Source organism: Propithecus coquereli, unplaced genomic scaffold (genome assembly GCF_000956105.1).
Source record: "Propithecus coquereli isolate 6110/MARCELLA unplaced genomic scaffold, Pcoq_1.0 Scaffold63, whole genome shotgun sequence".
NCBI classification, from domain to species: Eukaryota; Metazoa; Chordata; class Mammalia; order Primates; family Indriidae; genus Propithecus; species Propithecus coquereli.
In genome coordinates, this window is record NW_012152285.1 from 7,425,296 (window position 1) to 7,450,570 (window position 25,275).

The 25,275-nt window shown below is 36.1% G+C and overlaps 1 protein-coding gene across 2 annotated transcripts in view; it reads right to left on the minus strand.

Annotated features, from left to right (window-relative positions):
• The window catches only part of CPEB3 (cytoplasmic polyadenylation element binding protein 3), a 190,155-nt gene that overhangs the window by 104,279 nt on the left and 60,601 nt on the right, over positions 1 to 25,275 (minus strand). The window contains exon 3 of one of the 2 annotated variants that reach the window (XM_012659719.1): positions 7,552 to 7,642. In XM_012659719.1, coding sequence (XP_012515173.1) covers positions 7,552 to 7,642 — 91 coding nt within the window. Of the gene's footprint in view, positions 1 to 7,482; positions 7,643 to 25,275 lie in introns of both variants that reach the window. The other variant, XM_012659718.1, reaches the window with a different exon arrangement.

A 25,275-nucleotide genomic window follows, 5' to 3' on the forward strand; every position in this document is an offset into this window, starting at 1 on the left:
ATATTCCTAGAATAACAAAGTGCTATTAAGGAAATCAAGCAAGCCCAAATTTAGCTGATCCTCATTCAACTTCTTTTATTTCCTGTAGCTACAATCATGTAGGGTAAAGAATTACACAGTTTACAATCACTATATGAAATAATAGTTTTTGTATGTTTGTGGAACTACTTATCTTCCCAAATGTAAAGGGGTAGTCCTTTCCTCCTCCACAAGTTAAACATACCTACATGGATCCTTTTTGACCCTTTCCATGAGGTCTTAGAACTTTTCAGCTTTAGAAAGATGAAACTGAAAGGAAGCTTGGTAGTTTTCTAATTATCAGTCTCTGTCCTACACTGATTACTTCTAATCTTTCTTAAGATGCAGCAAAACAAGTGCCTCAGGCAGTGTTTTGCAAATTGAAGACATCATTAATTGCTGAGAAGCAGAAAACTTTACCTTTCCTGGCATTCTCCCTAATTCTGTCAGTCTCTTTGACTCCAATAGATCTCTGGATGAAAGTTAGCAACAAAAGATTTCTACGAAACTCTGGGTCATTGCTATAACCGTCAAAATCAATTATCTAAATATAATCTAATTTTCTCCCAACTAAATGCAATTTTTTTTTTTTCAGTAAAATCAGTTATAGCTTTTTAAAACTAATTTCTTTACTTCTTCAAAAATTAATGTTTAGATTATAAAATACAATATATTTTCACTGGAGAAAAATTAGACAATGCAGATAAATGATGAAAATAAGATCATCAAAGATAAGCACTATAACATTCTGATTTAGGAATTTTGATTTAGTCTTCCAGTTTAGGGAATATGTATATATAAAAGTTTCTTTTCTAAAATTGAAATTATATTTTTTTATTTGCTATGTTGTATGTCTTAAGTTTTACAGTTTTTAAGGAATTTGGGAGAGAGAAAATATGTAACAGCAAAAGAAAAACTGATTCCAAATTCAGATAAGCCCATTTATGTTTTTCTCCTTTTATCCAACAAATACTACTGTTTAATCAGCTGTGAAAATAGGATCAAGTGTGTAACATCTGGTGATTTTTGTTAATGCAGTCTGGTGCTGCCAGTGTAACATTTTGTCACCTGTCTATGGTCTGCTATTTTTAAATTGTTCTTGTCAGCTAGCTATCTTTTAAGCACAGTGTAAAATATAAGGTTTCAAAAACTGGGAAGGCAAACTTGGTTTTACTAGGTTAAATGATGCAGTGGAAATCTGAGACTGTTCCACTTTTCCCACTGCATAGGGCCTGAAAAACGGTGGTAAGAGGGGATGGAGGGAGAGGATGGAGAATAACAGGGTTACATATGGTTATTCGGACTGTAAAAATCAGTCTCATAAGCTCAATTCCCATTCATATTTAAAAGGCTAATTATAAAAAAAACTACCTCTATTGTGATTCAAAGCTTCAAAATCCAACTAAATTCATACTTCTATGAGTCCAAAATATAAAGTAGAATTTTTATTAATATGTAATCAATTATAAAAGTCATCTCTTCACTTCTGCAATGTTATGAGATAGGGTACAAATGCTGTATCTTCCTCTAATCACCCCCTTTGCTCTAAAAAGTACTTCAGAGAGCTTCACATAACAGAATGTTAGTTCTGTGTTCAGAAAGAATTTTTTTTACTTATAAAATGAATATTCTATTGGATTTTATTTCCTACCAACTTTCTTTATAAAGTTGGAGATATATTCCTTTAAAAAAAAAGAATTTAAAATATGTAATAATATGATATGTAAAAATATAGTAAAATGGTTTTTTAAATCCCTTTTAAGGAAAGAATAAAATTTTGGTACTATAATATTCTACATATGTTCCAAATAAGCAAAAGCTGGGAACTTAGATCCGAGGTCAAATGGTAGTTTCTTCACATACTAGTAGTAGATAATTATCAGCAAGTTATTAAATTCTTTGTGCCTCTGTTTCCTCAGTTAAAGCTGTACTCAAGAAAAATTAAATCAAAATTTCTGAAGGTAGTATCCAGGAATAATCTTTGTTTTTTCAAACTTTTGGGTGATTAAAATCCTATTATTTACAGGATTCTTGGGCAAATGGGAGGCACCTATACAAATTACTCAATTTCTACTTATTATCGCCGTCCCCCAAGAATGTATTGAACAAGACTAATCACTTCTTGCTGACTCAGAACCTGTCACTAACAGTTTGTGGAATTTGCTAACTTTTATACAAGACAAATTGATATGGACGGAGGGGAAGTAACAAAAATGGAACTGAGCAATAATTCAAGCTATAGGAGTTAAGTAAAACAGTATGTTTTTTTGGAACAAACAAGTAAACAAAATGCAGTGAAGGTGCATTTTTCTAAGACAAGGGACCTCAAAATTCCATAAAAGGGAGCCAATTTTGTGAAAGGCTCTACAATATTAAATTTAAATTGTGATGAATACAGAAAAATGCCACTACAACACCAAAGGGGTAGCATTTTTCCCTTTATAACACCAAAGGGGTGGCATTTATCCCTTCCAAGGTTCTGTCAATTTAAATGTTTTAAAGCACTATTACCAGAAGATAAACTATTTTTTCCCAGACTCTTTCAGTATACCTTTGAGATGCACAGCATTCAATAACAGTACTCAATTGACACCTGCTCCTTTCATTTTTCAAATCTCAGTTCCATGAATGGGGAAGGAAGAGAAAATTTAAATATATAAAGACATTTCATCAGGCATTACCACAAATAGTCAGCCAGGCCTACTCTTCTGTTGTAAGAGGGAAACTACATAGGATGAAGGAAAAGTGACTCCTCCCTGTTTTTGTCAAGATGCTTCCCCAGTCAGGGGATAAGAACTTGCTTCCTAATATTACCTACTTTGCCTAATGCACTGTAGTTCATATTTCCTTATTATTCTTCTAGAGTAGGGAGAGTATGTTTAATCAAACCTAATGGCCATGGGTTTTCACTGGGATTCCCTAGTAGCTAGGTGGAACCCTCGTCATTAGTAGAAAGTCAGGGGACAGCTGTAAGGAGGGTATAGAGATGAATCTTTTCCCCTCTTATCCTACCTCTCCCAATGCCAGAAATCCCCTTAATCCTCACAGTTAGGAGGGGAGTTGGATTTTCCTTCAATCCACTAGAAATGAGAGTAGATAATTCCTCTCATCCAGGCCTCACTCCTATCTCTACCAACCCAAGGATTTCTGTACTTAGAAATGAACAGTTTTCATTAGTGTATCACCCTCTTAAAAATCCTGTTTTCTCATCTCGTTGAGGCATTCTCTCAAACAAAAGGAAAAGTAAACACGTAAGATACGGTAAGAGACAACAGGAAATTATTAAATGTTATTCTGTTACAGCCAAGAACTGTAGTTTGAGATCTTTAGAAGGCAAAATATATTGGCCCAATTTTTATTTAAATAAGGGTTCTGTGATCTTATCAGCACTGCAGAAGACATTCCTCCGTATGCTGTGAAGAAAGCTCAATTCAGTTTTTCCTCTATATTATTTTACATAGGGGAGGAGATAGGCAATCTTTTAAAATTTCCTACAAATGTCTTCAAGGCTGATATATTAATAGTGTAAGTGTAGACATGATTGGAAAACTGTTAAAGCTTATTTACTTTACTAACACAGGAGTCTCATTATTTCCCAAACTTCCTATTCTGTCATCTCTCCCACTAACTCTTTTTTCCCCCTGAATCAAGAGAACAGATGAAAAAAGGGATTTCTTACTGAATACATTTCTAAGATAAAATATCATTATGAATATATTTTCACTATGTTCACTTTAAGTACATCTTGAAGTGTTTATTTTTCATCAACTTGATATCCTATTTTATTGTATCTTCTTTACATCATTCATATATATAATTTTGGAAATCAAAATAACTTAGGAAGATTATTTTCCTTCCTCCTTTAGGTGGTTTTTGAAAATGAGAGGACATTTATCCTTCAATAGTCACTACTTATCTACGGAAAATAAAAAAATTTTGACCACTTCCATCTGAAAGTTTTCAACAATTAGATGTAGTCTAGTTGGGAGGAAGTAAATGTTATATAGATATGAAGGTTTACTTTACTACTGAGGGTAGCCAACAGGCATACCATGACCACCTCCAGCAAAAAAAAAAATAGTAGACAAAATTTGAGGAGTTTCTAGTGCCAGGGATTTTATTTGACCTTCACACCCACTGTATGAAGTAGGTGATTTATTTTAATGATAAGGATATTGAGACTTTGAAGAGGCTAATTTATCCAGATCAATAGCCAACCACAAGCAGAGCCAGAATTCAAACCCAGGTATGACTGACTGCAAAGTCAGAAAGGCTGAGTTACGATTATCTCCTATACAGAGTATGTGAAATATCTGGAAGGATGTTAGTAAAAATAATAACCTTTGTTATCCTAAATTGTGAGTCTCAGGTAATTTTTTTACTTTCAGTCCTTTTATGTACTATTTGGATTTCTTGCAATGAGCAAGAACGTGTTTTTTCTGCAAAAAAAAAAAATTGAGCTCTAGGGAAAAAAAAACACCAACATACACGCCTGTAATCCTAGCACTCTGGGAGGCCAAGGCGGGTGGATGGCTCAAGGTCAGGAGTTCAAGACCAGCCTGAGCAAGAGCGAGACCCCGTCTCTACTAAAAATAGAAATAGAAAAAATTAGCCAGGCATGGCGGCGCATGCCTGTAGTCCCAGCTACTTGGGAGGCTGAGGCAGGAGGATCGCTTGAGCCCAGAAGTTTGAGGTTGCCGTGAGCTAGGCTGAAGCCACAGCACTCTAGCCCGGGCAACAGAGTGAGACTCTGTCTCAAAAACAAAAAACAAAAAACACCAACATAAACAAAAAACCAATTACTCTGAACTTGAGTTTTGAGACTCTCAAAATAGTATCCCCATGTTCAAGTGAGAGGATACTGAAAGTAGGAGGAAAAACAGGATGGAATGGAGAAGTGTTTCTGGACAGACTCATACAGAAGCCACATGGTAGGGCCCCTAGCCTACTCAGACCAGGCTAAGCAACATGGTGAGACCCTGTCTCTACAAAAAATAAGAAAATTAGCCAGGCATGGTGGCACATGCCTGTAGTCCTGGCTACTCGGGAGGCTGAAGCAGGAGGATTGCTTGTGCCCAGGAGTTTTAGGCTGCAGTGAGCTCTGATGATGCCACTGCACTCTGGCCTGGGCAATAGAGCAAGACCCTGTCTCAAAAACCCAAAGAAAAAATCCTAACTCAATCCACCTAAATGTTTACATCTTTTGGACCAAAGACCCTTGCCATGAATTTACCTTAAAGAAAAGCTATGTGCAAGAACTTATTTATGGCAACATTACCTAAAATGGAGGAAAAACTGGAAACAACCTAAGAGTCTAAAGCCAAGGCCTATCAATAAATTATAAAGATCAGATTAAAACATGGATAATGTTTATCATATGGGAAATAAAAAAATAAAAAACATACCATCACAATTTTTATTTTTTAGTTATCTTTTTGTTCTCATAATTTTCTCCACTTTTTAAAGTCAAAAATTACTTAAAATAATTTCTTTAAAATGCAAGTACCAAAAAAAAATGCAAGTATCATAATTGTTAGTAGAGGTAATAAGGATCAAACACATGGTGTCATAAACCAGATGGAGCTAAAAGTCTCGCAGCTGGAAAGGGAAAGCAAGAAGCTCAAATATGCTAACCAGAGGACAATGACATAGCAATATCACTGACCACTGAAAAGCAGTCCATTCATAGGAAATGAATGTGGGTAGTATGATGAACTATGAAGTTACAACCATATTGAAGCTATAAAAAAGTATGTACTAAGTGCCTTCCAATTTATTAGGATGTATTCTATTAATAATAAGTATAGTGTAGCAGGCTTTTATAGATGAAACCTCATACTTGCAAGTATAGTGGAGAAATCTATGCAGAGGTAGTAGGACATGCAATAAAAAAAATCACAATGAATAGGATATTTACATTACTCCACAGTGAGGTACCCTTCTTATACTTTGCCAGTACTACTCTCAACATGGCACAATTGCTCGTGTTTAACCAATATTCACAAAATTGTGGAAAATTATAATTTTATCTTATAATAATTTTATAAAAATAAAATTATTTTATTATAGGTTATAATCCAAGATCTTTCCATAATATTTTATTGCAAGAAGAAAAGAATACAGACCAAGATAAAACAAATATACATAAAGAACAGGAGCTGAATATTTTAGAATAATTAGGAGAGGCTTACAGCTATTTGTGATAGAGAAGGAAGACAAATACAGCCTTAGAAGATACTAAAAACACCTAACACTCTGTGAATAGCGTTGGGTTTTTTTAAAACACGATTCTCACTTCTAAGTGAAATATGCTTTAAATTATCATGTACCTAATCTTTTAACCAAAGGAAGATGTGGTAACAGTGACTAAATATAACAATGAATAAATAAGACATTTTTCCCCCTATTTTCGAAGGCCTTAAAATCTAGCTTTCTCAAAATCCTATATTTTCTTCATAGCCTATTAACTACTGTCTTTTCACTGGAAAATGAGGAAAGCAGTAGAAAATTACGAGTGTGAAGAGAAAATGATGAAAGAGATTTCTGATGTGGCTTCAGGAAATGAGGATCAGGTGTTCACAGTCACACTCTGTAAAAGGGCCTAGAAAGAATGAGGGGGGAACAAATTCCTCACAACTCTGAAAGACATAAAGGTCCAAAAAGATGAGCATCCCTGTGACTAACTCTTCACAATTCTCAGATATTTAAGTCCTAACCCGAGTATACTGGGTATTTCCATAGTTAATTTGTATTACAGCATTTTAAAATATCATAGGTTCCTAAAATGTCCTATAACCCATAAAAAGAACTATCTATAATTAAGAATGAAATAGCAACATCTATCCTGAAATTACATAGGCTCTAAAAATAGGAAGCCCCAATATTGCTAACATTGGGACTTTCTGCCTTATATTTCACCCAAAACATTTATATACTTTAAGACATTTCCCTTGTGTTTTAGTCTCAGAGAATGCAATGGGTCATGGGCTGCTTTTAAGTCTGTGTAGTAATACTTCCTATACTAGGAAAGTGATTATACCTTAATAAAACGGAACCCTTTATATGAAGTTTTCTGAAGTAGTCTTTGGAGGTTGGCTTATTAAATCTCATAGTTTCCTGCAGTATAACTGGACTTAAATGAATTATCCAGGTTCAGCTGAGGATTCCAAAGTGCACAAAGCCCAGAAAACATGGCTTCTGGTTTCATGCCATAACCATAACGTCAGCTACCCAAAGCATGCTTCTGCCAGACATTACTGATTAAAGCAATCAACCTTAATAATTGCAGGTAGCCAAACCCAGGTTAAAAAAAAAAAAATCAACTTTAAATACATTCCACAATGCTTTAGAGAAGCAAAACAAAAGCAAACAAACAAAAAAACCAAACAAACAAAATCACAGTTATTAAAAAGCTGATTTTGCTTAAGACACCAAGCAAGGAATGGACATATGAATATTCCTAACCTGCAAAATGATTCCTCCACATTATATCAGCGAAACTCATTGGTGGGCCACTGGGAGGGTAGTGTTTACCTTTCAGAGGCTCATGATCAGTCCTTATCATATCCATTAAGGAGTTCTCCAACGAGTGCAAGTTAAAAGTGTCATAGGGCCTACTCCGGTCCTAAAAATAAAAACACAGGACAAGACGATACATAAAATTACTTCATAAAATTAGCACCATATTATTTGCTTTCTGCTGTGGAATGTGACATGAATTAAAATTATAAATAGTTCTTAATAACAGACAAGAATAATGATTTGGCAACATTAAGTTTAATACAAGTTTCCATGATTAATTAAAGTATATCCTTTTCCCTAGTATTCTATGTGTATGCCCCACTACTTCAGACTGACTTTCTCTCAAATAAACTAAAAAAAGTAAATTCAAAAGGAAGAATCAGTGAGTTTTTGCCCTCTGCCTTCCACCCCACCTCTACTGTCAAATGAATAGACTTCCCACCCCCCAGAGGAAGACCACAATCAAGAACTCAGTCTATAAACAGAATCACTTTTCTGAAAAATCAAAAAGTAAATGTAATTTCAATGTAATTCTATTGGCTATCTTTATTATTGATGAGCAGTAAGTTAGAAACATTAGATACACATTTTAAAAAATAAAAATGTGTATAAAGTACTAAAATTATTAATATCTTTTGAAAAGCACGCACATGAAAAGAAACTTTAACCCAAAATAGTGTTTTCATGATGTTAGATTTAAAAACATTTTGAAGACAGAGAGCTAACACAAACTAAATGAAGAAAAAACAACTGTTTCACCATATTTACACAAGCCTGCAGGAGAATATCACCTACAAACTCTTCCTAGGATTCTTAGCCTAAAGGGAAGTGCAGTTCGTGGACTCAATTAGTATTATAGAACAGATCTAGTTTGCTTTGCTTGAGAAAAGGAAGACAAATCTACATCTCAAACTACAGTGATAAGAGATTATTTTCAGGGTCTTGAGCTATCTATCTAGCTTTGCACTTGATGACTTACCTTCTCCTAAGGACAACAATCTTCAGTTACCTGTCTCTCCCCTTGGATAGGAAAGAGACGTGGAATATTTTCTTTGGTTTTCCATTTCGGTCTCTACATAATCCAAGAAGGCCTTTTATCTTTACGGTCTTTTTTGCTTTGTGCTCAATTTATCAGTGGAAACTCTATGGAGTAAAGCTGAATTTCCAGAAATGCAGGCTTACCTGTCTCCGTAAGAGGTATCATATTTTTTGTCCAAAGTGAAAGCCAGAGATAAAGAAGTGTGCTGATGAGGAAACCAAGTGACAACCTATTTCTGGCACTCTCAATCCTAGCATGAATATCTAGGAGCCCTCTATCATATCCATACTTCTAACTAGAGCTCTACAGATGTGGGACTATTTCAGAACAAGGTGATAGGGTCAGGGAACTATTAAGAAAAAGCTATTTGGGTTGGGCATGGTGGCTCACACCTGTAATCCTAGCACTCTGAGAAGCAGAGGTGGGAGGATCACTCTTTAGCCCAGGAGTTGGAGACCAGCCTAAGCAACAGCGAGACCCTTCTCTATAAGAAATATTAATAGAAAAATTAGCCGGGCGTGCTGGCTTATGCCTGTAGTTCCAGCTACTCAGGAGGCTAAGATAGGAGGAACACTTGAGCCCAGGAGTTTGAGGTTGCAGTGAGCTATGAGGATGCCACTGCACTCTAGCCCTGGTGACAGAGACCTTTTCTCAAAAAAAAGAAAAAAAAAAAAAACCTATTTGAAGGCATTCAAGAATCTTTTCAGCAGGGACCATTTATTTTTTCATTTTATTCTTGATATAATACTTTAAGATAGATAACAACATACCCATTTTACACATGAAAAAGATAAGGTTCAAGGAGGATTCAAATCCAGATCTGATTGCAATGCCAAAACCTAATAGTATCAAAATCTGTCCAAAGAAGTTAATCCAATCTGTGCAAAATTCTATAGAAACATAGCATTGCATCTAACTAATGCTGAAAATGACTTTTCCAGAAATGTGGTAGTGAGTTCCTACTACAGGAAGATATCAGAGATTAGATGACTACCTGTCAGGAAATAAAGAGGGTGTTGGGAGGGGCGATTCACACATCTAAACTGAAGTGGTTCCCAAATTTGTCAGATTGTCAAAGTCATGTGTAGCAACAAAAGTTAAAACACAGGTTCTTGGGCTCTAGCTCAAACCCACTTATTCATAATTTTAAAAGAAATAAATGTCTTAGGTGATTCTTATGACTGGCTGAGAGCCACCAGACTAGGTGATTCTTCAAGTTAAGCCTTTCCATTTACGATTCTTTTCAGTAAAATTGGACACTTAAGTGAAGGCAGGGGCTAAAAGGCCAGCAGCAGGCAATAAACAAGCCTGGCCACTTTGCAGAAGGTCAGCTTTACAGTTTTCCAATTCATTGTGGGGTAAAGAGGCACTTGGTAGCCTAGTTTTAATCTAAAAGTACAAAATTTGAAATCAAAATCCGATTTTCAAATTGTGGCACTCCCACTTACTGGCATGTCATTTGGAACAAATTTCTAAGCCTTGTTCATCTTCATCTATAAAATGGGGATGATAATCCTTCTTTACAGTTGTTTTCAGTACTAAATGACAGAATGTACAAGCCACCTATACCATGGTGGCTACTGTAATATTACGGAGAACACAAAAAGACTTCTGTGATGCCATCTCTGACTATTCAAACATAGATTTAAAAACCTAGCAGTTCACAGGTGCTAACCCAACAGGGGTCACTAATGCTCAATGGATGGAAACATATGTGAAAGGCATGACAGAATTTGACAGACTTTGCACAGGCTTCTTAACTGAAATTCAGTTCTCTGACTTTTCTCATAAAATTAATTCTGTTCATGCCTGATCAATTTATATTTGCTGCATACCATTCATCCTGTTTGTTTTACAAGTAGTAAACATTGCTGAAATAACTGATTTACCAGGAAGCCTGCAAGAAACAGAACAAAAAGGGTAGAAAAACTGAAAAATTCAGTTAAATGCATCAACGGCAATCATGCATAGAGAAAACTAGGCCACAATTTATCATTCAACGACAAAAGTTATAGGTGGCAACTAACTTGTTAAGTCTTTTTTCATAAGTTTTGTTTCCCAATATAGGGAAAAAGGAAGACATCTTTTTTGTTTGTTTTTAACAAGCAAACGCACAAGGAAGTATTAGAACATCTATAAATGATGCATCCCGTTATTGACTCTTCTTCTTAGAAGATAACCAATGAAGATGTTATCAGTTAGTTGTACACAGGAGCGCCCCCCCCTCCCACTGCATTAGCCCTGCTCTCTTTCTTCCCCCAGCTTGACTTAATAAATTTATCAAGTATTTAATATGTGCCCGGCACTGTTCTAAGCATGTTATTGCACTTCACAACCCTCTGTAAGAGGTAAATTTTGTCCCCATTTTATAAATTAAACAATTAAGTCTTGGAGAGATTAAGTAACTGGCTCAAGGTTACAGGGCTAGTAAGTGGCAGAGCCAAGGCTCAAACCCAGTTAAATACAGACCCTGCTCTTAAGGACTCTCACTGCACTGCCTCCCTGACTTTCTCCTATTCCCTCCAGCCTTAAATCCTTTTTACAAACACCTCCCTTTTACCTAATCCTGACACAATCCAGAGAGAAGCCTCTTTGATCCTACCCTGCAACACAGGCAACCTGACCTTTACTTGACCTTGGTCAATTAACTTCGTTCAAATGACAACTAATTAACCGCAAGAAGCAGTTTGATCTACCCTCCAGCACAGCCCTGGGTCAGCCTCTACCAGCCCTATCCCATTCACCTGCCCTTTTCTTGGGAGAGGAATCCAGGACCTTTTTCTAATCTTTCCGGCTTATATCCAGACATTTCCTCTCCTAGAAATACAAAGTAGAAGACTCCAAGAGCTAACAGCATCTAAGAAAAAAAGTAGCTCTGAAACTAAGCAATAAAATTAGCCATGATGCCTTCTATGTGCTAGGCACTGGGCTAAGTGTTTTACAGCCATGATCTCAATCCTCATCACAACCCTGCAGGGCAGGCATTGTTTCCACTTCACGGAGGGAAAAAAACCCTGAGGCTCACAAAGGTTATGTAACTGCTCAAAGTCACAAAGCTGGTCAGAAATCAGGACGTGAACCCAGGTCTGTGACTCTCAAGTCCATGCCAGTGATGTTCCAATGCTTCTACACTGACCAGTTTCGTGTGCCCCATGAACAATGATGGCTTTGTTGGAAAGAAAGAGACAAAGACAGAACCAAAAATCAAAAGGTGAGTAGATGTTTAAAAGGGCTAGGAAAGGACAAATGTGGTTGTAAAATAATATAGAAAGACAAGAAAAGGAATTCCTGAGGAATTATCATATGACTTCAACATACATATGGATAAAACATTTCAAAGTTAAATGCATCTAACACATAAGAGAGGACTAACCCATGAATGTAGCCACTTCTGAATTTCCACCCTACTGCTCTTATTTCCTATTTAGTATATGTTATTTGAAAATATCTCAGCTCCCTGTCTACACTATAAATTCTGTTTAAGAGTAGTGAATATGCCTTATTTTAAAATAGATATTTATTACATAATATATGAACCTATTCTTCTCAAACACACACACAAATAGAGTATTACAAAAAAAAGCCAGTATCCAATCCTGCCTTCTGTTACTCTCTTTAGTCAGTTGTATATTTTAACCAACCCAAATGAGACTATTTGTAGCCCTCTGGAAAATGTGATTATATACTCTCCTTCAGTCACTGAATGGCAAGCAAGTGCTCCTTACAGCTAACCTAAAGTCCTTATAAAGTTGAAACTTTTCTCCCTTTCCTGTCCTAGGAGGGAAAATAATTACTCAGCACCTACTGTGAATTTTAATATTCCTTGAAATTGTTGTTAAATACAGGCTTCCATGCAGAAAATTCTCAAGAATTTTCAATGTAGCCTAGAATAAGATTAGGGAATACACAGAAATTATGAGTTCCCCATCTTTTTCTTTTTGAGGATGACTAACTCCTTTTTATCAAATTAATTTTTTCCTTGCTGTATAACAGCTAACTAAGGTTCTGGAGAGGAAAAAACCAAGAGAATAGTTTCACATGCTCTAAAGGATGCTCAAAAATTACATGAGAAAGACTCAAAGCACATTCCTGCCTAGTCTCTTCATGCCCCCTAACCCCCAATCTTCCGTCACAGCTCTTCTTACTAGTCTTAACCAGGCAGGTCAGGTAAGAGGCTCTGCATATCAGACACAGGGGAACATGGCTCTTGGAATCACCTTATTCAACTAAAATGACCCTACATATTGAGGATGGATCCAGCAGGGTAAATGCTGGAGGGGTCACCTGTACAAAACACACAAACACCTGCTGTGGCCACTGCTAACTGTGGTAAACAGTTCATAGCTAAGTACACATGCACTTCAAAAAGGAGTGATTATACAGGTTAGCAGTGTGCTAGGAAAAAGGCAGAAATCGGACAGATCTAGGAAGGATACAAAAAGGGAAAGCAGTAACTGTGATGGTCAAAAGATAGGCTTCAAAGAACTACAAAAATTAAAATTGCCCCTTTCCCTGGTTATTGTGCATATGTGACTTTTGAAAGTGATTAGCTGATGTCTCCCCAAATCAGTGGGTTGTTAGCCAGCAGAATATTATCTCGAGCAGCTTATTAGAGATTGATTTATTAGGCATAATAATGTAGGTGGAGTTTGACCTTTGCTACCAAAACCTATCTTAGAACATTATGCAAAAGTGCATCTTTTCTTTTTATTGATCATAAACGTCAAAATCCTTCCATAACACTGACCACTTTCAGGTAGAGTTAGACACTTCTTCCCCACTCCAGACTGACTCCAGGTAATCAGCACTAACTTAGTACACTGTAATTACTTCTTTACATGCCTGTCACCTTCAATAAACTGTTAAGTCTAATAGAACAGAAATGAGTCTTATTTCTCTTATTTCCCATCACCTATCAGAAGGTCTGGCACATAACAGACATACAGTAAATGCTTCACATTTAAATTGTCCTTCTGATGAATTCATCTTACAAGATTTTCAGTTAAAACTACGAAAGAACTACACACTTATTAGAATGGCTAGAAACAACACCACCCCCCCATCCCCGACAATTCCAAATGTTGATTAGGGTGCAAAACAATCAGAAGTCTCAGAAATTGCCGGTGAGAATGCAAAATGGTACAGCCACTTTGGAAAAACAGTTTGGTTATTTCTTATAAAATTAAACATACACTTAAGCACACAATGTAGCAATCCCACTCCTAAGTATTTAGCCAAGATAAATAAAAACAAATGTCCACACAAAAACCTGTACATAAATGTTTATAACAACTTTGTAAAAACTTTATTCATAATTTCCAAAAACTGGAAGCTACCCAAATGCCCATCAACTGGTGAAAAGATAAATTGTGGTACATCCATATACTGGAATATTATTTAGCAATAAAAATAAATGAAGGATTAATACATGCTGTAACATGAATGAACCTTAAAAACATTACAAGTGAAAGAAGCCAATCACAAAAGATTACAAATTGTATGATTCCATTCATACAAAATGTCCAGAACAGGCAAATTATCTCCATAGAGATGGAAAGTAGATTGGTTATTGCCTAGGGCTGGGAAAATCAGGGGCAAATGATGACTGACTGTTAATGGGTATAGGGTTGTTTCTTTTTGGGGTGATAAAAATGTTCCAGAATTAGAAAGCGACGATTAACATGCAATTTTGTAAATATACTAAAAATTACTGCATTGTACAATTTAAAAGACTGAACTCCATAATATGTGAATTATATCTCAATAAAGCTATTATTTTACAAAAGCTTTTCTCCCATCCAAGTACTAACCAAGAACTAACCCCCCAACCCTGCTTAGCTTCCGAGATCAAGCAAGATCAGGTGCACTCAGGGTGGTATGGCCATAGACTACAAGAGCTTTTCTAAGGTGTTAAAAGGAACTATGACACTACCTGCAAATCATCTACTTTAGGTATAGAATACATAAGCCCTAATAACTTTTTTTTTTTTTTTAAGAGATAGCGTCTCATTATGTTGCCCAGGCTGAACTGGAACTCCTGGGCTCAAGCGATCCTCCTGCCTCAGCCTCTGGAGAACTTTTTTGAACTATGACCCAAGGAAGGCAAAGACTTGACTCCAGCTGCTCCACTCAGGAGCCACTAAAGGACCCAGGTACTTAAATATAAACTATACAGCAACTCAAAGGCAACCCTACTGCCAGTCAAATAACTGATGCCATCCATCATTACAACATGTGTCATTTACATTTCTCAGAATGTCTCTAATATTCCTCTAGGAACCTGTTAGTAGTTATTAACCACATTACCCACAAACAGCATCTTCTCATGTCTCCCATTGCTTCTGATGTGTGTTGTTTTGTTTTGTTTTGTTTATCTCAGAGATTCCTGTCTTATAGTGATGTACTGTGTCCTTAAGAGACCCAGCTCATTCCAGTTATGACCAGGGCACATTATAAGAATGATGTGTTCCAGCATCTGCAGCATCTAAAGCATCACTGGGCCATAAAAGGTATCTGTCAGTCTGCCCTGCTGCTGTTCATTTCCATTGTTGTTTGACTTCAGTGGTTGGGTGAGGAGATATGCAGCAGAATTCGCAGATTCACCAGAATCTGACAGGGGCCGCGACGTGAACGCTTCTGCTGTGGCCCCCTGTTATCTTCTTGACCCTTGGATTTAGCAACCAAGCAGCAGCTTTTATGCAAATAATCCTTTGGCAATGAAAGTAATAAAGCAACAACTGTGCCAATTTGAGCCAGCAGCCTTCTAGTGTTCTTCCCTCTTTCAGAAACCAACAGATGATGCCCTGCCTAGTATACACACAGATTAAGGGCTATGGACTTTAACTCTTCACTGTCACTCCCTGGACACCACTGGAGAGGTCACCAATGTACATGTGTGTATATTTTAAAGCAGAGAACCTGGTAAGTACCAAAGAAATTCACTCCAAGTTGATGGGTGGGACCACAGAAACAGAAGCATATTATCTATTTCTTAGTTTCTAAATCCCTTTCTTCTAATGGAAGGAAAAGGGTAAAAAACCAAAAAAATTAACAAAACAAACCTTTGTTTATTGCACAGTTCTGATCCCAGACAAAAAGAGACTAAAATTAAAATGAGATAAATAATAAAAATGGATTAAGTAACCAATATAAGATAGTATATTCAAAAGCCAAAATGGTCTTAACCATTTTTAAAGCTTTATTGTTTTTTAATTTGAACAGGCTTACTCCCTAACTGCCTTCATGCTGAACCTATCCCAACATAAGTAATGCTGGTTATTTAAAAAAGCTATCAATCTGCCTCTGGGGAGAGGGAAATAGATATATATATTTAGTTTTTCATAACAAGACTTGTAAAACTCATTAAGTCATAGCTACCATATAATGAGTAATTAATATGTGCCAGACCCTGTGCTGAGTACTTACTTGTATTACCTCATTTAATTTTTACAACGGTCCTGTGAAGTAGATAATACAATCTCTTCTATAATGAGGAAACTAAATATTAAATTTAGTTCTTATTACAAATCAGGTATCCTTGAAGATGACTAACCACATACGAATTATTTGTCATGTAAGCATCCCAGGAACAAAAAAACATTTATAAGTCTTTAACCTAATCTTCCATTTAAATGTTACCACATTTAAAAGATGAATATATTAAAGCATCTAAAATGCAAAGCATCTAAATTTATTAAGATATTTTGTATTTGGAAAGTCAAAAAAGTTTACTTTAAAATACAGCCTGTAACATTCCAGTAATGATACTTTAAGGCACTTTAGAGATCATAAAGTAAAATGAAATAAATTAAAGGAGGTTCAGTCAGAATTTCCAAAATGTCTACATTACAAAATATTTTTTAAAAGAGCAGCTTTCTTTATTACTTTCAAATGTTAGTACAACAAAATTTTGCCAAGTGTGCTGAGGGTTGTTTTACTCTTTCTTCATTTATTCCATATATGTTTATTGGGAACTTTAATATGCCAAGGAGTAAAGATAAAAAGATTAAGTGAGGCATAGTCTCTGTCTACACATAGTCTCTGACCACAAGAAGCCTGTGATTTTGTTAACACATAATTATATAATGAGGTAAATTCAATGACAGAGCTATGTGTAGGAATTATGGGAGTACAAAGGAGTCAAAAAAAATGCTTCCAGGAAAGGGAGGCCAGAGGCACTTGCCCAACTTCCTCAAGAAATTTAGAAAGACCCAAGAAGAAATTCTTCAAAGGATATATAGGTTACAGGCTGTAAACAGATAAGACTTGTTTGTAAACAGCCAGTTGTTTCTATGCAAATACATATTTATCAAATCCTTGAAAACTATTAACATGAAAGATGTAGCTTACCAAACCCCTTCTCCAGGAGAGCATCAGGTTAATTTGTGTTGTAAATATGTAGTTTCAGAATAATATTCACCACAAAAAAGTCTGACTTTATTTTAATGACTATTTCTGTGTGGCCTTTTTTTTTTTTTTTTTTTTTGAGACAGAGTCTTGCCCTGTTGCCCTGGTTAGAGTGCAGTGGTGTCATCATAGCTCACTGCAACCTCAAACTCCTGGGCTCAAGCAATCCTCCTGCCTCAGCCTCCTTGGGACTACAGGCATGCACCACAACACCTGGCTAATTTTTCTACGTTTAGTAGAGACAGGGTCTCACTCTTGGTGGGGCTGGCCTTGAACTCCTGATCTCAAGCAATCCTTTCACCTCAGCCTCCCAGAGTGCTGGGATTACAGGCATGAGCCACTGTGCCCAGCCTTCTCTGTGGCCTTAAATCTTTTCCCTGGTATTTAACTCTGGGGATTTATAGGGGAATATTACAATTATCTGTTGAGCTAGACAAGCAAATATTCACTCTCCAGCATACTCAGGCTACAAATAATCTCATTTCCTCCTATTACCTTATATTTATAGAATACTTAACAGCTCATAAAGCACTTTCGCACACATCTTTGTTCATCTGAACCTCATTAAAGTGTTCTTTTGAGCCTTACTTAGCATATCCCATCATACTTCAACATATCCCAGAACCTTTCTCCTCTTATTAAGCCAACAACAGGGCTATAAAAAACTCTTGAAATTAAATGATATCAGAACTGATCAATATTGGTTATGTGCCCAGTACTGTTTTAAGCACTTTACATGTTTTATCTCATTTCTTTCTCACAAAAGCCTATGTAGTAAATACTATTATTATTCCCATTTTACAAATAAGAAAACCAAGGCACAAAGATATCACATAAAAAGTATCCGAGCCAGGATTCAAACGGAGGCAATTCAGAGCCTTAAAACCATTCTGTGCTTCTGCCTCTAGATTGAGAATTATTCCTAGCTAACAATTCTTATTTCTGTTATTATCTAACCATTATCTTTCTACTCATCCTGGTGTTGGGTTTGTGTGTATGTGAAAGAGAAATGTAGCTTCTCACATTGTTCCTTATTTGTTAAGCTGAATATCAAAGGAACAAAGGAAAGCAAAAGCATGAATAATTCCAAAGCATTTTTTACTCTATAATTTTAAATCTCTCTCCCAGACCTACTAAAGGACTCAAAAACTGACGTTTTACTTCAATTCATGTGTCAAACTCTATTTGGGTGAAATAGTTTACTTAAGTGAAAAAACTGAAGTAATAATTTGATTTAGAAAAGTAATTAAAGTATAACCTTCTTTAAGGTACAGCTATCTGAAGGTTATTAAACTGATTCGTTCACAAAAATTATATTCCCAAAATGTTGTGGAAACATTTACTGCCTAAAAAGTGAGATGCCAACATAAAAAAAATATATATAAGAACATAAATATGTAAACATAAATACATATAAATACATATTTAAGAATATATATATATATTCATCTTTCTGGACCCTGCTATCACCAGAATACCTTAAGCCTTTCTGGAGGCAGGAAAAAAACAAGGAAGATGACTGCTAGTGAGTGTTATCATTTATCTTCCTTCAATGAGACTATTGGGCATATACAATACTCCAAAAGCAAGGACTCAAAAGAGGAACTTTAAGGCACAATTTGAGGAAGAAAAAAGGAGAGAGAAGCCAAGAAGAAACGAAAAGGAGAAAGCACACAGAATTCACTATTTATACAACTGTATACAGAAGATAATCAGTCTGTTCACTGGGATGACCAGCGTTAGCCAGAATTATAATGTTCTGCTGCTTTGCAGTTAGACAAAAGTAATAAAGAAGTAAATCACAGCATACTGTAAGCACTCATTTCAGTAGAATTGGATGAGTTACTTAACCTCCCTGTAAATGAGTTTCCACATATGAAACATGTAGATTAACAATAATGTCTACCTTACATAGATGTTATGAAGATACATAAGATGGTCACAAACCATAGTATGGAAGTTCAGAATAAACCTCAATTCTGTTTTCATGAAGAATAATGGACCAAGGCAAAAGTTAGGCATGATGTATAAGCAGCCAATTATGGAATTGTGAAACAGGCAAGGGGCAAATAAACCGCTTTTGACTAAGTGGAATTAAATGTATATGAAAAATTGGCAGCAATTATTTTGAAATAATGGAGGATAGAAAAGTTGTTGGAGACCAAAAGGACAAAAAGTATTATACACGCACACACTTTAAGGGGTAATACATAAACTACTGAACAATGTGTAGTCTCTTGGAAAAATTAAAGGTATAAACAAAATTTCAATGGATATATAGTGCTTTTAAAAATACTCTTCATTTGAATAATGTTACAATTTCACTGACAACTCATCTACACTACATATAAACAATTTCTTGGTTTTTTTTTTTTCCAGTAGAGATGGGGTCTCGTTCTTGCTCAGGCTGGTCTCAAACTCCTGATCTCAAGCAATCGCCTGCCTCAGCCTCCCAGAGTGCTAGGATTACAGGGGTGAGCCACCACACCCAGCCAAAACAGTTTCATTTAAAGTATAAACATAAAAGCTCAAAGACAATACCGAAAATTATCTTTGGTAATAACAAATGAGAATATATGTAGACTACTTCCGCCAACTGTAAAGAAAGCACCATAAAAAAATTAATAAAAACAGTGGCAGTACAATATATGCATTCAGTCATTTTTAAACAACCTTTGTTGTTGGTGTCCAAAATACGTTACAGCTTTAGAAAAATTGGATGAAACAGTCTAACTAGTGGAAGCAATGGTTTACTCTGGTAAACAGTCTATCAAGTATCCAAGAAAACTCTTACATTCTATTTGTAAATTACAGATTATATCTCTTTACATAATATGTTTATTAATAATGGCATGCTAATGGAAGATCACAGATTTATGCATGAAACTGAGAAATGAAACAGAAACCACAAGCTGCAAAATTATACCATGACTTGTAATACAGATAAATTGTGCCAAATCATGACATGGAACACAAAATATCTAAGCTCAAATTGTTTTAAACAATAGCTCATTCAAACCCATATGTTCTAATACTATATACCTTCACTGTTCAATATGGTAGCCGCTATTCACGTGTAACTATTCAGCACTTAAAATGTTGCTAGAACAAATTATGTTATATGTAAAATACACAATGGATATCCATGACTTAGTACAAAAAAATGTAAAATATCTCATTTACAGGAAAATAAAAAAAATTTACATTGATCACATGTTGAAATAATATTTTATATATAATGGGTTAAAGAAAATATATTAAAATTAATTTCATCTGTTTCTTTTTACTTGTAAGTGTGCTACTAGAAAATTTAAAATTATCTAAGTGGCTCGTAGCCTATTTCTTTGGGCAGCACTGCTATAGACAAATTTAATGGTAATTCTGCTTAAATTCCTCTGTTACAAAGTTAAGATCACTGACTATTCAGCAACTAGGCCAGTTTACAAATTTAACCAATCCCTGCCCAAATCTTGCTTACTAACTTCTGCTATAAAACCATCCTATGAGCAGCCCCAGGCCCTAAAACCTTACTTAAGTACCCTAAATTCCCCATTTCTAAGACATTCCTGAGATTCTGTCAAGAGATGGTGCTTGCCCAGTAAGTTTAGGAATCTGAGCTTTGTATAGTCAACAGGTTTCCCTAGGGGTCTTTATATGGGGCTTCAAAAAAAGTCAATGAAGAAGAGTTATAAAATGAAATAAGCTGTCTTGAGGATGTATTAAGTTTAACAAAAAAAACCCAATGAAGTTCAGTTAGAAAAAGGTAATGTATAAATTAGTTGTTCTGTCTAGTGATTTAAATCACCTAAATTAAAATCCACACATGTAGCAATCTACCTTATTTCAAAAGAGCAAATCATGTAGGCACTAAGGTTCCTGGTATGACAGAGTAGAATAAAAGATGAATTTAGGAACAACAGGTATAATACATTAACTTCATTAAAGCTTGAGTCATATGAACAGGCTAGGAACATGATCTAAATTTTTAGACTTTGTAGAACTCTTATTATTTTTATGATTTGACATCCAACTCCTGACTGGGTCTTTAAAGCAGAGGTGGGTGTGATTTTAGGTGAGACACAAAACAAACATGGACATCTCTGCTACTTTTTCCTTCAGTCTCAGGATTCAGTGTAACACTATTTTAAAGCCCAACAGCTAGGGTAAATTGCCTAGTCTAGAGCAGATTATAATATGGCAAATTATTATTATTATTTAAAACAGAGATGAGGTCTCGTTCTTGCTCAGGCTGGTCTCAAACTCTTGAGCTCAAACGATCCTCCCACCTTGGCCTTTCAGAATGCTAGGATCACAGGCATGAGCCACCATGCCCAGCCCAAATAGTTGCTCAGCTGGCAAATTATTAATAGCTGAAATCTACCAACTCTCTCAAGTACAGAGTGATTTATATACTGCCGTTTTGACTTCAATTAATGGCCAAATTTAAACTCCAGAATCACAGAAATATAGGCCATATTTATGAAAAGCCAAATTTATCCCCCTAATCACTCAACAGGAAACCATACATGTTACTCAATTTTCAACTTTTTACCATTGTACAACATACTAATCTCAAGCAACACATAAACATTTTCACTTATCCCCAAATAGTCACCCATTCCACCTGCTACAGTCTGAATACCCCCAAAATTCACATGTTGAAATTTAATCCCCATTGTGGTGGTAGTGAGAGGTGGGGATCCTTTTGGGAAGGGATTAAATCATGAAAGTTCTGCCCTCGTGAATGGATTATTGCCTCTTTTTTTTTTTTTTTTTTTGAGACAGAGTCTCACTCTGTTGCCCGGGCTAGAGTGCCATGGCATCAGCCTAGCTCACAGCAACCTCAAACTCCTGGGCTCAAGCAATCCTCCTGCCTCAGCCTCCCAGGTAGCTGGGACTACAGGCACGCGCCACCATGCCTAGCTAATTTTTTTTCTATTTTTAGTTGTTTGGCTAATTTCTTTCTATTATTAGTAGAGACGGGGTCTTGCTCTTGCTCAGGCTGGTCTCGAACTCCTGAGCTCAAGCAATCCTCCTGCCTCAGCCTCCCAGAGTGCTAGGATCACAGGCGTAAGCCTCCACGCCCGGCCGATTGTTTCCTTATAAAAGGGCTGAAGGAACTATTAATAGCTTAGGACATTTTTGCCCTTCTGTTCCTTCAGTTAGGTGAAGACACAGCATCCCCTCCAGAAGACGCAGCAACAAGGTGTCATCTTAGAAGCAGAGAGCAGCCCTCACCAGACACCAAACCTACCACGGCTTTGATCTCGGACTTTCCAGCCTCTAGCACTGTGAGGAAATAAATTTCTGTTATTTATAAATTACCTAGTCTGTGGTTATTGTTGTAGCAGCACAAATGGACTAAGTCAGTACTCAAATTTATTTTAACCATTTCTCTTCAACTTTCCCAGTGCTTCCAACATCAGTAAGTTAAAAGATCTTTTTTTTTTTTAACAAAGACATTAGATACTCTCCAAATCCTACAAAACCCTAACTACAGAACATCAGAATAAAAATCTTCCCAACTTAAAAGCCATACATGGATGACAAAAGCCACTTTGTTGACATCAAAATATTAACACATTTATTAATATAATGATCCACAATCAATTTTGCAACTTTGGTGGCTTTCCTTTGATTCTCAGCATGCTTCTTAAGTCTCTCTCTCTCTCTCTCTCTATACCATCAATGAGTGCTCAAGAAATCAAATTAAATTCATATTAACATGATTAGGAATGACCATTGATAAAGCAGTATTCCAAAATCAAAGAGAAATTTTGACTTTTAGACCATTGGTACTACTTCACCATCACATGGTCTACACAAAATGTCTCCTACTAAGTCTTTACAGGGTGCACAGACATGTGTATACGTGTATGCGTAAGTATATAAAAGAGACACAGGTATATGTTTTAACATAATCCATTACAAGCACAGATCCTGTTCTCCAGCCTACCTGCAAGTGTACTACCCATAGTGGGCCAACATCAATAGTTGAACAGAGAAGAAACCCTTTGTGAAATCTATGGAGTAAGAGCAATACAGGTTGTTGTAGGGCACACTCTAGCATAAAGAGATGCTCTCATTCACTCCAGGGCCTAATCTCACAGCAGTTCTACTTCCCCGCTTTTAATGGCATGCCCGTTGCTCGTTTTGACTTGACTAGCCCCTCAGCACCATAATGCTCAACTAGTCTAAGGATGAGGATTCAAGCAGCAGAAATACCCTTATCAGTAGTTTAAGAATGAGAATAGGCAACAGCAGTTTTGACTACCTGGGCTTCAAATGACAAAATCCGGAGAGAAGGCAGCAGTTTGGTGTACTGAAAGTGTCAAAGAGAGAAAGGGGAAAGACCATCCTCTCTTCTTCCCTTTCAATGGTTTTAATGGATAGAGACCTGCATGGAGAATGATGTGGGAAACATGGTGTCACAAGTTTTAGCTGGATCAAAGTCATACAGGAAGGGAGAAAGGAGGAAAAAAAATAGCCTAAATGTAGATACTGTCTTAAACACAACAGAGCTCATCTTACACTCCTTCACACACTCTATGCCATCAGTTGGCAGTACTGACAATATTTTCCTTTGTAAGATTTCTCAGGTTATACCTTCCTGGATTTGTGCTAAGCCCAAGATAACTATTATAGCCCACTCATCAGCTTCCCTGCCCTCATGCTGCACTGTGACTGGCACAAACACTTCTCCAATCCACCAGCCTGGTCTTTCTAAACATGTATTTTTATTGTGCCACTACCCTGACTCAGCCCCTCTGGGATCCCTATTGCCTGCAAGAGAATCCACATTCCTAAATCAGACATTCAAAACTCTATCACTACTTGATAAGCATCAGTATTAGTCTAATTCTGGACTCCATTTTGTATCCTTGCCTGTATTTTTATCTCATTTTCCTCACCAATTTCTAATCTATATTCTCTTGTGGCGTGGCATATCCAAAGACATTTTAAATGTTTTTAAAAACCAAATGGAATCTAGCAAATAAAGATTTACTGTCTTGTTTTTTCAATCCTTAGAAAGAACCAATCCATCCTTATTTTCCAGTAAGTCCCACAAGTCCCCTGTTCCAGTCAGGAAGGTCTGCTTAATAATTCCACTTATTGTTCATGTTTCTTTCTTCATTTCAGATTTCCATTTCATCTAGCCAAATTCTGTCTATCTTTCACACTGGAGCCACAAGGATCCTCTCTATCACTTTTGTTTTGTTTTGTTTTGTTTACATTACAGGCCAAATTATTCTTACCTCTCTTCGACTATTCATGGCAACTAATACATCACATAATGTGACACTAGCTTTCATACGCTGCTTTGTTTCATGTGTGTTAGTTCCTGAGGACAGGACTCAGAAAATGTGTCATCCACAATACCTAATAATAAAAGTCCAAGAATAGTATGCGCCTTGTAAATACTTACTGAATTAAAACTCTAGTTAACAGCATTGAAACATAAAACACACATGTGAATCTCTACAAATTTATAATAAAGTGAAATAATACATGAGTATATAAGAATTTTGCACAGCAGGGGTGGTTTCTACAACTGTCTCTATGGAACACAGATCTTTAGTGCATATCTTTTCTATATAGTATGTCTTTTTATAATACTGGCTATTGTGAGAAGGCATTAGACTAGATCATTAATAATATATGCAATGCAAATTATGCTGAACATGCTTTCTTTGATGGTTTAGAACAAACATAAAGCATCTTAAGGGCACCATGAATATTATGATCATGCCACAGAAGATTAAAAGATTGAGTTTTGAACGTGCTTATGACACTCCCTAGAAGAAATCTCTTAATATAATTCCCTGATGTTACCTTGTTTGCCTATGGCTTGCTTGCATAAACCTAAAATATAAAGTGGGCAATTGCTTAACTTCCTAGACAGTAAAAAGTGGCTGCCTTTTTGAATATTTAATTATTGTAACAAAAGCTGAAGCATCCTTTTACCCAGCTTTGTCCTCTTTGCTGAAATCTTCACTGTCTTTCAATGTCCTTTGACGTTTCAGTATTCAATACATTCTCCATAATTTATGTCCCTCTAACAGAGTGTTACCTCAACTCTCTTGTCTGCTTCAACCCTCCATTATACCCCACAATGTAAAGTAATATATTCACTATCAAGAGATTTTTCTACCTTTCCTCCTCACTCCAGGCTTTAATTTTTAACACTAAGCTATAATTTCCTATAAGTCCTTTTTCTGTTTTATATTTAATAGAATCTTGGCCTAAATTAGAATATCAAATATCATATTTTAAAATGAAAATCTTGTGTT